This window comes from Neopelma chrysocephalum, unplaced genomic scaffold (assembly GCF_003984885.1).
Source record: "Neopelma chrysocephalum unplaced genomic scaffold, ASM398488v2 Primary Assembly neopelma1_97222, whole genome shotgun sequence".
Lineage (NCBI taxonomy): Eukaryota > Metazoa > Chordata > Aves > Passeriformes > Pipridae > Neopelma > Neopelma chrysocephalum.
The window spans coordinates 39,701-52,565 of NW_020925863.1; the positions used below are offsets into that span (position 1 = coordinate 39,701).

A 12,865-nucleotide genomic window follows, 5' to 3' on the forward strand; every position below is an offset into this window, starting at 1 on the left:
CTTCATTTAAACGCCCGAGCTCGGGGCGCAGCGGGAGCGGCCCGGGCACGGCCCGTGAGGGCTCGGTGGGGCTGCGAGATCAAATAACAAAACAACGGGCTTTGGCGAAGCTCCACGCCCCAGAGATCTCTTCACGTTAAAACAAAAAACAAAAAAACTAATAAATCAAGCAAAATCAAGTTGTCGGGTTTTTTTCCTAAATAAATTTAATTTACAAAATATTTTAAAATCAAAAGCAGAATGAGACACACAGATTTGATCAAAACATCGCCTCATCTGTTTCTCTTTCATGAGCCTTAAAATTGAGACATACAGAGTACTGTGTTTCCACGCTGTTCAGAAAGAGAAAAAGGGGGGGCAAAAATCAAAACTTATCACAAGCAGCCCTGCAGTAAATCCTGTGAAGCACACAATGTTAAGACAAAAGAACTTTACTTTTCCATAGCAAACAAAATCACACATAGGACTGAGTACTTCTACATTTACAGTACACTTCCTAGCTTTTCCTTACAGCAAAGGATTTCCCCTAAAAAGACAACTTTAAAGACTCCCATCTAAAATACCAACCTGTACAGATCACATTTAAAACACATTATCTCATAAACCAGTGACAAAATATTGAGTTCTTTTCACCTTATTCTTTCATATAAAAGGACCAACATTTAAACATTATCAAAATGGTTATGGGGGTTGAAAAAAAATTTTGCCATTTTTACCTTTAATCCATCAAATAATTTTAAACCAAAACATTTCTTATGAACCATGGAAAAGACCGTAAATGGGCTTAAGCAAAATGACTGCCCCGCATTACATTCTGCCAGTGACATTCTTCAATGCACACAATGAAACAACCAAATCACTGAGACCGTATTGTAGAGAAAGAACCCACGTGACAGCAGTCACAAGGACCTACAGGTAAATACACTCTATTTCCCTTTAGCTTCAGGCATATGGGGAACATGCACTCTGCATCAGGTAGGCATGTTATGTTCAATATTACACATCTTTTATATTCTCAGGAAAAAAAAATATTCATCTACAACAGCCTTCTCAGAATTCATTCATAATTCTACATTCATGAACTCCTACACAGGAATTATTTTAAATTTAAAAACTTGAGGGTTATTTATTTCATTTGTTCCTTAGCAGTCCATAACACATTTCATGTTTAATCAAGCACATTGTGAGGCAACTCCTTGGAAGCATTCTTCAGTTCTGGATACTCTTTGACATTCATTACTAGGGAAAGGAGCTCAGCTCTTTGATGATACTAAATAAATCTTTTGTCATTATGGTCTGGCACAACCCATCTTTAAAAACAACTACCCAAATTATAGTCCAGACTAAAGTAGCACTATAGTTTTAAGGAAACCACAGCCTTACAGAAGATATATCATCACCATTACAATGACTGATGTTCAGCATGAAAAGAACCCATGAGAGACATACCTTTGTAAGAAAAGTGTCAGTGCTCAAATAAATAAACTGAACATAAAATCCACTAAAAGAATTAAAGGCAGTAACCCAGAAATTTGTATAGCAAAAAATACAGAATTCAATGTTTAAACAGAATGAGTGCAACAAGTTCTCAGAACCACACACAGTTTGGAGTACCAACATGGACTCGCTCTTCTTTCCAAAGATCAGCATGTGGTAAAGACCAACTTTTTGCAATGTGCCACTAATCATCCTTTAGAAATATTTTTAAGAGACACCTCCTTCTTCCTTCTTTGGCAATAAATGCTCAACTGAGCCAATGACTGCCAGATAAAACATAGCCTTTGTTGTAAATGCATCTTCCAGATCAACAGGACATGCTCTCTCCTGTGAGTACATATACATATTAAAATGGAGGTGTCAGACACTAAGGAGTTTCGACCCATGCAGCTGCAAGGTGCAGATCTCTGCCCTTCAACTCAGTCCTCTTAATAACTATCCTCCATCAAGCTGAAACAAGATACTTCCACCTACCAAATGAAGTACCAGTCCATGAAAATTTACTTTGCTCATATATGAATTTTAAATAGATGTAAAGCCATATGAATTATAGCTCATGATATTAAATAAAAATAAAAACTATGTATCTAACACATAAGCTTTCCTATTTTCTTTCACTGTCAACTGGCAATGATCCAGCCTGACCAGCAGGTAAAAACACTAACTACTAGGGTTATCTGCAAACAAAAGAACACCAAAGAACTAGTAGGTCATTTTTTCCAGGAATGACTAGTAATTCTGGTCACCCAAACAAAGAGAGCGCTCGTTTTTCTGAAAAACGAGTCCTTTTATAGTCCGGTTCTTGTTGGGCACCCAAAAACATGAAGCCCTTTGGAAGTTATTGACCTTAATGTTTTCTGAATAAACAACTGAACTAGAGAAAAAGCCATTATTCAGAATATATATAAAAGGCACAAATATGAAAGAATTTTTAAAAGGACATTATCAAGTAAACACGACCCAATTTCCATTTTCAGATTTTCCTGGAGTGCCTTCCAAACAGACTGGACTTTAAAAGAAACAATCAGTTACTGACTATTCTTAAGCCACTGTTTTATCAAAATCCTACAATATTTTTTTCTACTGTAGGACAGAAAAGACAAGAAATAACAAAGAGTTAGACTTTTTAGTCTGAGCACTGCACTGACAGCATTGATGTTGGGTTATTTTTAACAGTACAATTACAGATGCATTAGAAATCATGTTCCATGTGCACATGCTATAATATGAATACGATACACACATGTCGACTTGAAAACTTCACATAAAACAGCCATTTTCAAGCCATGGAGTGTGAAGACGACAGAAACAGTTTTATTTTGAAAGAAGATGAAGGTGGAGTTAGAAAGCAGGAAGGGTAGTACTTGATAGCGTCCTTTCAGAAGGTGGCATTCAATGGCCTTGTTATTGCTGTGTATTTGCTAGTCGTCAGCTTCTTACCAGATATATTTACAGCATGTCAGTCTGAACATTCCCAGAGCACAGCTCTAAATTTTGCATTAGAGATACAAAGACAGAACAGTTAAACATATGTAGTCCTGTTTTAGAAACTAAACTTTTAAAGTTTAGGACTTCTATTGTGCTTCTTTGGCTAAGTCCTATTTAAATATTGATAACACTTACAATTCTATAACTTTGCCACTATTTAACAGCTAACAGAAATCTTTGGTGTGTTTAGGTTAAGAATCCATTAGGGTACAAGCTTCAAAATATGAACATTCAGGCAGTTCTGGCCCCTCTCCTGCAAACTGCTCCATACTGAAGTAGATGAGGATTAACAGAATTTAACACCAAAGTATCTGAATATGATTTAAAATGATCCACACCACTTGAGAATTTGTAGAACTGTGATAACAAGAGAGCTCTTCACCACAGCTCACTTATGTTCAGGTCATTGAATAAATTTAACAGTTAAAATTATACATATAAGTCCAGTTTCCCATTTTAAAGGTTATTTGAGATAATAATTTATGACTAGGGAAAGCTGGGGGGAAATTTGAATCTTAATTCTCATCTTAATGAGAATCCTATGTAATTCTTGTGAGTAATTATGAAATTACTTCAGATACTTTCTTTGGCATCATATTCACCAAAAAAAACCACAGAACAATTATTTTTAAAGAAGGCTTAAAATAGAAAGCTCGATGAGTTTAAATTATACTAGATTTCATGCTAACACCAAACTTGTAGTTCAAAACGGTTCTTTTGGAAAAAAACCCTTATGTTTAGTAAACAAAAAGCTAAAAATAATTAGATATAAAATACTCTCAAGAGTTTGACTTTGGTTTTATAAACACAGTACAAGAAAGTGAGAAATAAACCAATTTAATTAGCAACTCACAAGATATTTATAATTACTGATTAATTGTTCTTTCTTAAATAGAAATTGAGTACTGTTTTGGAACAGTCTTTAAATTTCTCCTCTATCAGATAACCTGAAAATGGGCATGTTAATGTGGGACTCTGGTATGACTAATGATCTAACAAGGATGAACCATGTCAACCCTTCATGACTGTTCATAGATTAAAATGACCTTACAAATACTTCCTTTTCTTTCAAAGTCAGAGTGTGGGGTACACTTTAGAAGACAAACAAAATTGAAAAAGAAGAAAAAATGCATATAAAATTATATAGAACTAAGTGTAGAAAATTAGACAATACCATTATCTAGATCTTCCCATATTATTCAATATTAGAGATCAAGGAAGAACTAATTTAGGCAGCCTAACTATACTCAGGGGGCCATCAAACACCCTGTTTAGTGTCTTCATAAAATATCACAGAATCCCTTTTCAGAAGAACCTAGTGCCTGTGTTCACTGGCTAGGCTTCAGAGTCCAGGTGACTTTAAAACCCTCCAAAAATGCCTGAGGGTTCAAGTAAAATTATATATTAATTTCTGTGTGAAACATAATTCAAAGTTTCTGTTTTATAGCCCTGTCTGCCCTTACAAATTTTAATGAATTTGATATAGTCCTTATTCTTTCAGAATGCTTTCTCTTACACTTAAAATATTAACTTAAAGTGAGATGCAGAAAGGCAATTTTTTTAAATTAATAGCCAGATATGTAATGACATTTTTCAGCCACTATCCTTAAAAGATATTTAAGAGCATTATTTTTAAAAGACCATCTATAAGATTCTTAAAAACTCTTAAAATCACAAGAAACACTCTTTCAGTATGCATTAAAATGTGCCTAAATGTTCAAATATTATGTAAACAAATTGTTTTTCCAAAACTATGCAGAAGACTTATGAGTCCAAATAAAATATAAAATATAAATCTTCGTTGCCATATCAGCCTTCTGGTGGCCAATGACCTAGTAAATTAGGTGGAATGTTTCAGTCTGATCACGAATGCTCATTGTTTGAAATATTCTGTACAGTAGGAGTTGTATCTAGCCCCAGTAAAGTTCCAAGATATGACTGGTCTCTGGGATCCAACATTTGCTCAGGCCTTACAGGATGAACAATATTTGCAGGTTGTGGAGTAAGAGTGTATTTCTCTAGAAATGCCAGATCTGTGGCTCGTTGATACTCTGCCTGCTCAGGCTGTGGAGGCAGGATGCTGTGTGACTGAGCAGGATGCTGCACCAGCTCTGCTTGTGGGTCAGACATCGGAACTGGTACCAGAGTCACAGGCACACACACTTCCGTGGATACATTCTGCAGCAAAGTTTTGGCTTCAGATTGATATGCTTTGGACTGTTCCACAAATTGTTTAGCCTCAGTTTGGTACACTTTGTCATCAGAGGTGTACTGCACTGGTAAGGAGACCAGCTTTTCCTCTGGAGAAGACGCCAATGCCTCTTCTGCAGCCTTTGATCCATGAACATGATCAATATGATATTTCAGCTTGTCTTTTCGTTTAAATGTTGCATTGCAGTGTTGGCAATTAAAAGGTCGAGCATCTGAATGAATAACCATGTGTTTTGTTAATGTCTTCTTAATTCTAAAAGACTGATTACAGATTTGACATTTGTAGGGTTTCTCACCTGAAAAGACAGAGAAGTAAAAATGAGTTATTCTGAGTAACACCAAATCACACATAAATATGCAAATACCTACATGGATTATGGCATAGAGACCTAGTATAAAACAATTTTACTGAAAACAAAGAGTGTATGTTTAGCATCAGTTTTGGAATCAGGGGAGCCATCCGAAGTTTGTTTACAAGTTATACTGACATACTCTTCTCCTAACATACAGTTCTCTCAATACTTTGGATTTATGTTAGAATATAAATAAAGAAAAAAGAACAGTCTTTAAACTGTTATGATACTGGTATGAAATGATCTCAGTTTGTATTTCTATATATTTCAAAAGGACAATGACTTTCCTAAACACAAGGCAGGAAAAACAAAGTCAAACAAAAAGGACATAACCCTTTCCAAAGAGATTTCAAATCCTTGTTTAGACTACCACTTGAAACGTGGTAATCTCTGGACCACAGAAACATTTAGAAGATGTGGGTAAATTGTGCAAAAACACACACCAGTAAAATAAAGGAGAAGGTGCAGAGAGTGTACTACAAACCTGTGGTGAGGATTATCAGTATTTCAGCTAATACTTTCAGAGAGTAGAAATCAGGAATGACCAATATATAAGAATGAATAAAGTCTTGCTGCTTCCTCCTACTCTTGCCCTGAATGCTCAACAACCACAATGAACTAAATAACTGAATCAACACTGATGTATAAAAATACATTCCTACATGTTTTGTGGTTTAGTTGAAGTTTGTTTTATTTTTACCTGAATGTGTCCTAAAATGCATTTCCAAACTTGATTTCCCTTTAAAAACTTTCTTACAGACTTCACACTGGTGAAATGTTGCTTTATATCTTTAAAGAAGAAAAGACATTTCATGTTAGATGCTTTTTTTTGTAACCAAATAACAGTAAAGCTTGTGCACAGTCCTTTCTGAAATCTTTAACTCCAAAATAGCTAAATATCAAAGTTTCAAAATTTCCTCACTTATGTTTCTATTTCTTGGCATCTACATACCAATAAGGTCAATTAGATATTTTTTAATACTCAATCTTATTCTCTGTGGGATGGCACTTCAGTATTCAAAGGGCAAAAGCCACTAGAACTTTTTTTCTGACTCCCAAAATACCCTTAAGTTCCATTTTTGCTCAACATCCACAAGAAGCTTTCACTTTGGTAGGATTAGGCCATAAATAAGGTTCTAAGGAATGGCAGAATTTCTAGGTAGGCTACTGCCTACTGAGGAAAAACAAGAAGAGAAGAAGCAGACAATATGTTATACTTTTAACACAGACACATCTACAATGGCTTCTCCACAACACTAATGAATACTAACAGTTAAAACACATAATTTGAAAACCAACTAGGTCTGTTTATTTCAAATCTCTGAAAGGCTTATATTGAGAGCTCAAGAACTTTAAAACTCTATTGCATTTTCAATTTATAGTCACAACTCAGGTTTCAAAATTTTTACCTACTTTCAGAGCCACTAATCTGCTGCCAGCTTCTAAAATACCGTAAGTGTGGTATAATTCTCACAGTGCTTACATGATGACTAATAATTCAGTTTTAACTAGGCTGCAGTGACAATATTACAGTAAATCATAAATTTAGAACAACACTGAGACAGATAATTGACAGATTAAAACTTGATCCTTTTTAATACTTTTATTTAGTTAATTATGCTACAAAGAAAATATCTTGCTTAAATTGTGAAGGTAATTTTCCAATATTGACTTGGAACTGTAATAATGATATCTCTACCACGACTAAGGTAACAGGCATGACAAACACACAGACTACTAGAATTCTGCTCAAACCTCCCAACAAAATCACTTACAGTAGAGAAGTATTTATGCAGCTGTAAAAAACCCACACTTACTTCTGCCAAACTTTTTCTCCTAGATGAACACTTTTATAATGAACGGTAAGGTGATCTCTACGGCCAAAACATTTTCCACATTCCTCACACTGATGTGCTTTTTCACCTACAAGGGCAAAATTCAATAAATTTTGGTTTAATCTTTTGGAATTTATTGAATGTCTAAGAGCTATAATTATAAAATATACAAAAGATTTATGTTCCCAGAGTTCAACCAATCAAGCTCTTCCACAGCTTACCTGGAGAAGGATTCTCTGTCATCATAAAACAAAATTCAGGAAGTATGTTGGTTCTACCAGGGTAAGGATTTTTACCACTTGTTATATATGACTAATACATATCATATATGACCATTTGTCATTCCTAAAAAGAAATTCATGTTCAAGTCAAGAGACGCTTCCCCAAGCAGCCACTACATGAGAGGTACAAGTGAATGACTAGGAATGCACTCCCTTTGTTATGACCCAAAATGTGATAACTTCAATAATTCAGCTGTTTTAAAAGAGAAGCTTATTGAAACATACCAGTGATTTTCAGCTACTAATTTTTGGAACTTAAAATTACACCACAGTATTTATCTTTTTAATTATCCTGATTTACATAGTTACCTTTTCCTTTTATGCTGCTGTTTAAAAGTATCCTGATTCTTTTGAGTCATCTTGAGATCTTCTACAAAGTGGCAGAATATTTCTTCTCATGTAAGTAGGAGGAGTGTGGACAGTCAAAGAATGTAACTTTCTAGAGGGGGAAAAGCAAATAGAGCAGAAAAGAGGATTTTTTTTTTTTTGGTACTTGGAGTTTTCAAAGATTTCTTTATTTGATAGCAGACACGATTTCAAATACCAAAAAAGAAGCTGTCCTTCAAAAAAAAGGCTTGGGAAGTTTAGACTCTGATCACTTTCATATTTTCATGCTGCCTCATAGTATTTTGCCTCCTAGAAGGCCATATTCCCTCTGGATCCTGTTCTGAAAAAGTCACTGGTGAATCTTTGCTCTTCCTATACATTTGATAACTTTTCTGCTCTTAATGTAACAGATTTTTTTTTTCTTTCTCCTGATCATCCCCATCTGGCTGTTCTCAGGGCTGATTTCCTCAGTCTTCCTTCCTTTCCTCTGTCCCATAACAGAGACTTAGAAACACCTCTTTGATGTTCTTACATTAAAGTGATCAGCGTACAAACTTTGACAGAGACTGTGACAGCTTCTTCTATGGGGTGGTAATAATGTTTCACGCAATTGCTATTAAAAAAAAGAAATCTGAACTCATCAAAAAATCCTCCTTTTTCACTATTGCTTTTTTATTTATTATTTTTAAAGCAATTCACTGTTACATGTTTTTGACTGTCCCTCAGCTTTCTATGTTAACATGGAGGAAATACTTGGCTTTTAAACCTGGAAAACATGTAAGATTAACCCTACTTAGTCATCCTTAAAAATAGTGAGAGGAACTTTCATAAGGCCTAAACCAACGTGAGTACTGAAAACAAAATCCATAATTAATTTTTATTTGGTTTTATTTCAAAATAGTAATTTTGAAGACAATTTTCAAAGAAAATACCTACCTGAATGAATTTTTTTGTGTTTTGTCAGATGGTCATGTCGAATAAATGTTTTCCCACATTCTTCACATTCATATCTCTTGTCGTCATGGTGGACTCTTAGATGAAGTCTGCATATTTATAGTCATAAACATAACCAAAAAATGTAATTCTGTTAACATAATCTGTACTGCTAATGCAGTGCAAAATACCAGTAAAAGCTTCACATAAGTATCAGGAAATAACTTTCAGATGAGATACACTTAAACTGCTCTTAAAAAGCAAGAGAGAACAGAGCTGAACTCTCAGATGTGTCATTAATTTAGCAGGATATTTTAGTCCTCTGCTTACTTTCTCTTTGAATAACAAAGATGCAAAAGTTTAAGCTGTGCAAGAAACTCAAGTTTGACACAAGATTTGTAGGAGTCTGTCTGTGTTTAAGCCAGTAATTTATTAAAAATTAAATTACTTCTTACAGATTATTAATATATTTTCAATATTTCAATATTTCAATGTTTACTAATGCCCTCAGAGTTTGAATGCACCAAAACACAGACAGTACAAAAAATTTTATTGATAACATGAATGCATATATATCAGCAAATAAGCAAAACAGCTTCGCAGCTTGTTTAATAAAAATCTGTACCTGTAAGAGCTTCCATGACGAAAACTCTGCCCACAAATACTGCAAAGATGAGGCTTCTCTCCACTGTGAATTCTCAGATGTTCTTTCAAAGTTGTTCTGTTTAACAGTAACATTCAGGCAGTCAAATTTAATTTTAGGCAATGTCCCTCCCACATCTTTCCCAAAAAAATGCAAGATGTTTTTGTACAACACAGGAATTTTAAGTGAAGTGAACGAGAGGTAAGATTTTAATATAATTGCAGCTCATAACTAATCACCTACAGTCGTCACCCTTAATTTTAGAGGTGATCAGAAAATCACATGCTACCTTTGGCTCTGACACCACCTTTTAATACACTATCCCTCTGAAATGGTCTCATTTATGTCAAAAACTCAAAGCTAAAACATATTCAAAATCAAAGTATGTTAAATATTTCTCCGTTCCGCTGAAGTTCAAGTAGTCACTCAACTCCTTACCGTTCCCTGACAGATTTTCCACAGATGAAACATGTCCATTTCCTCTTTCCCCCATGGGTACATTCTATATGGCGTTTCAGATTTCCTGTATCATTAAACTGTCGGCCACAAATGTCACAGGGAAAAGGCCCTAGAAGTAGACAGACACATATAGCAGCATTAACTGCCAGCTAAACTAAATAAGATGCACAATCTGGTTACTTGTGAAAACCCTGAAAACTTTACAAACAAAAATTTTGTCTAACAAATTATTAATGTTTAGTACACTCAGCGTACTTTAATTAGACTTCGTGCACTTTCTGCTCAGATAAGTTATTTCTAATACCTGGTATTTTGACAGATTTCATTACTGTAAAGCAAAAATTTAGAATTAATAGTCAAAAGTAATTAAGCCCACTTAGACTGCTTGAAAAAACAAATTCCCATTATTATCAGCAATCTAGTTCCTACCCAGCAGAAATAATTCTTAGTAATAAAAAAGTCTTCAGATACTTCAGAAGGAAAGGAAAAGGTCTTTTGAAAACTTCAGAAAGAAACTGACTCCATAGCTAAGAACAAAACAGTTTTAAAACCTAAGTAACCTTAAGTCTTCTTCCTCCTCAAAATTTTGACTTTTTTAGGTACAACAGAATGACTCAGAATGACCACTGAACAGAAAAGTAAAACCCAACCAACCAAAAAACCCCCAAACAACTCTGTCACAAAATTGGAAGAGAGAACTGTAAAAGGAGGTGGGATAGAAACCAGACTGATCAGAACATACAATAGTGGGGGAAGGTTTTACTTTAAATCTATTGTTTACATGTCAGAAGGAGGTTTCTGTACCGAGATGGAATTTTTCTTGATGTTTCAGTCTTGCAAACCGGGATTTAAAATGCTCTTCACAATAGGTACACTTGAAGGGTTTATCCTGAGAGTGAAGGATCATATGCTCTTCTAAATGAGGTCTTCGAGTGAAAGATTTCTTACAAATCTAAAATGATAATACACTTTGTCAAAGATACATCAATTATAACCAGATTTTTTTACCATTCATAAGCTCTTAGCAGTTGATTTCATCTGCTCTCTGCACCAATGAAAGATTAAATATGTATTCTTCAAAATCTTACTTGTAAAGCCTTGCAGTCAACATCCGAAGCAATCCGTGTTCTACATAACCCATAGTGGACTGTACTATATAAATTAGGATGCAGATCTATGGCAGCCTAAATCAAACTACTGCCAACTCCTGCATGCAGTTACATGTTCCTCCCCTCTCCTTCTTTCTACTGACTCCAGCACTTAACAGACTTTTCCTAGGGTGTTTCAATACAGTAACTTAGCAGAAAATAACCCAATGAAAAAAAAGGCAAATAGCTGTGACTTGGTTTCGGATGCTGAAATGGCTCAGTTGGACTGTGGTAAAAATTGTTGTAGTATAAGCTACTGTAGAACCAGAATCATACCTGCTTCTTTATTTCCTCTGGTAAATTCTCTGATAGCAGGTATTAAAGAGAAAATGCCAATATCAACAAAGAAGTATAACTCAAATTATATTTTAGAACTACAGAACCTCCACAGGGCTAAAATTATGTGAGCTTCTCAGTACTGTTTTCAGATTAACCAAAACCCAAATGTACAAGAATTATTAGCAGTGATTGAAGTAACTATGCAGTACAATTACAGATTTGAAGCTACAGCTCAAATTTAGGCATTTAAACCAGGTATTACAATTCATCATTAGGGTCCTATGCTTCAACATAAATCAACACAGTGCTTACTAACTTCACTGTGAAACTCTTGACATTGTTTACAAGAGCTGAATTTAGTACTACCCAAGTCCCATCCATTAAATCCTGCAATCACTTCCTCAGAGGACACCTGAATAAGGAAATCAAAAGCAACAGCTTTATTTGTTTAAAACTCATTAATGTAAAGTATAGCTGTAAGAAAATCCCATACCTGGAGAAAGTATAATAGCCTTCTTACTTCTCTTTACTATTAATACTCTATTGTTTCTGTTAATTCACTCATATTCCTCAAGGATTAAAGTATGGTCACCAAATCCTGGTGTTCACACACAGACTACAGCATAAACCAACAACCTGAATGAATCCTGCAGCTCACATCTGTGGCACCTCAGCTCTCAGAACATACCACACAACCTGAAAACAAACTCACAGCACCGCTCCCAAGGGTTCTGTTCAATCTCCAACCGCTATCAAAGCTAAAATTCTAACCCTGCTTTTAATTCAAGTGCATTTTCAAAGCACATGAGCTCTACGAGAGCAGCAGCTCACTTTTTTAATTTCTACTTACAATCGTCAGGAAAAAAAATAAACCCACAAACCATGAAGTGGAGTTTATCAAATCACTCATCTGGGAAGCATTCTTTCCCAGAAGGAACATCAAAAATGTCACATGATTGATTCCCACTATTACAATGTTTCTCATCTAGTAACAAACACAATCTGTAACATGTTTGCACAATACAGCTTCATCTGAAAGTTGGTCAACCATGCAATACATCCAACCACAGTCCCACCATCAAGAGACTGAACGCTACAAATTCCTACAGTTGGTATCTCCCAACCTCCTACTATATATTTGTAAGTGAAAGTTCCCAAACAAAGCAAGGTTAGTAATTAAGTTAGGGCACCTAATATTACAGACATACAGCAGCATACAGCAGCTTGCATAAACAAAACAGTTGCCCTGAGAAACAAAAAGTAAATCAATTCCCTTAAAAAAAACCCCAAACAACAAAACCCCACATTTGAAAACTTGAAAACATCCCTTGGCAGCATACAGACAGAGAATGGAAATTCTACAAACTCCTTTTTAGACTAGATGTAGTTTCACACATATAAACCTCTCCAG

The 12,865-nt window shown here is 35.0% G+C and overlaps 1 protein-coding gene across 5 annotated transcripts in view; it reads right to left on the minus strand.

Annotated features, from left to right (window-relative positions):
• Nucleotides 1-180: 180 nt before the first annotated feature.
• Nucleotides 181-12,865, minus strand: part of ZBTB41 (zinc finger and BTB domain containing 41) — a 29,985-nt gene continuing 17,300 nt past the window's right edge. For all 5 annotated transcript variants that reach the window (XM_027671946.1, XM_027671944.1, XM_027671945.1 and 2 more), the window contains 7 exons: nucleotides 10,832-10,979; nucleotides 10,007-10,136; nucleotides 9,551-9,646; nucleotides 8,929-9,035; nucleotides 7,367-7,472; nucleotides 6,250-6,338; nucleotides 181-5,492 (listed from right to left, as the gene is read on the minus strand). In XM_027671946.1, coding sequence (XP_027527747.1) covers nucleotides 4,849-5,492; nucleotides 6,250-6,338; nucleotides 7,367-7,472; nucleotides 8,929-9,035; nucleotides 9,551-9,646; nucleotides 10,007-10,136; nucleotides 10,832-10,979 — 1,320 coding nt within the window. In that variant the 3' untranslated portion in view covers nucleotides 181-4,848. The remainder of the gene's footprint in view (nucleotides 5,493-6,249; nucleotides 6,339-7,366; nucleotides 7,473-8,928; nucleotides 9,036-9,550; nucleotides 9,647-10,006; nucleotides 10,137-10,831; nucleotides 10,980-12,865) is intronic.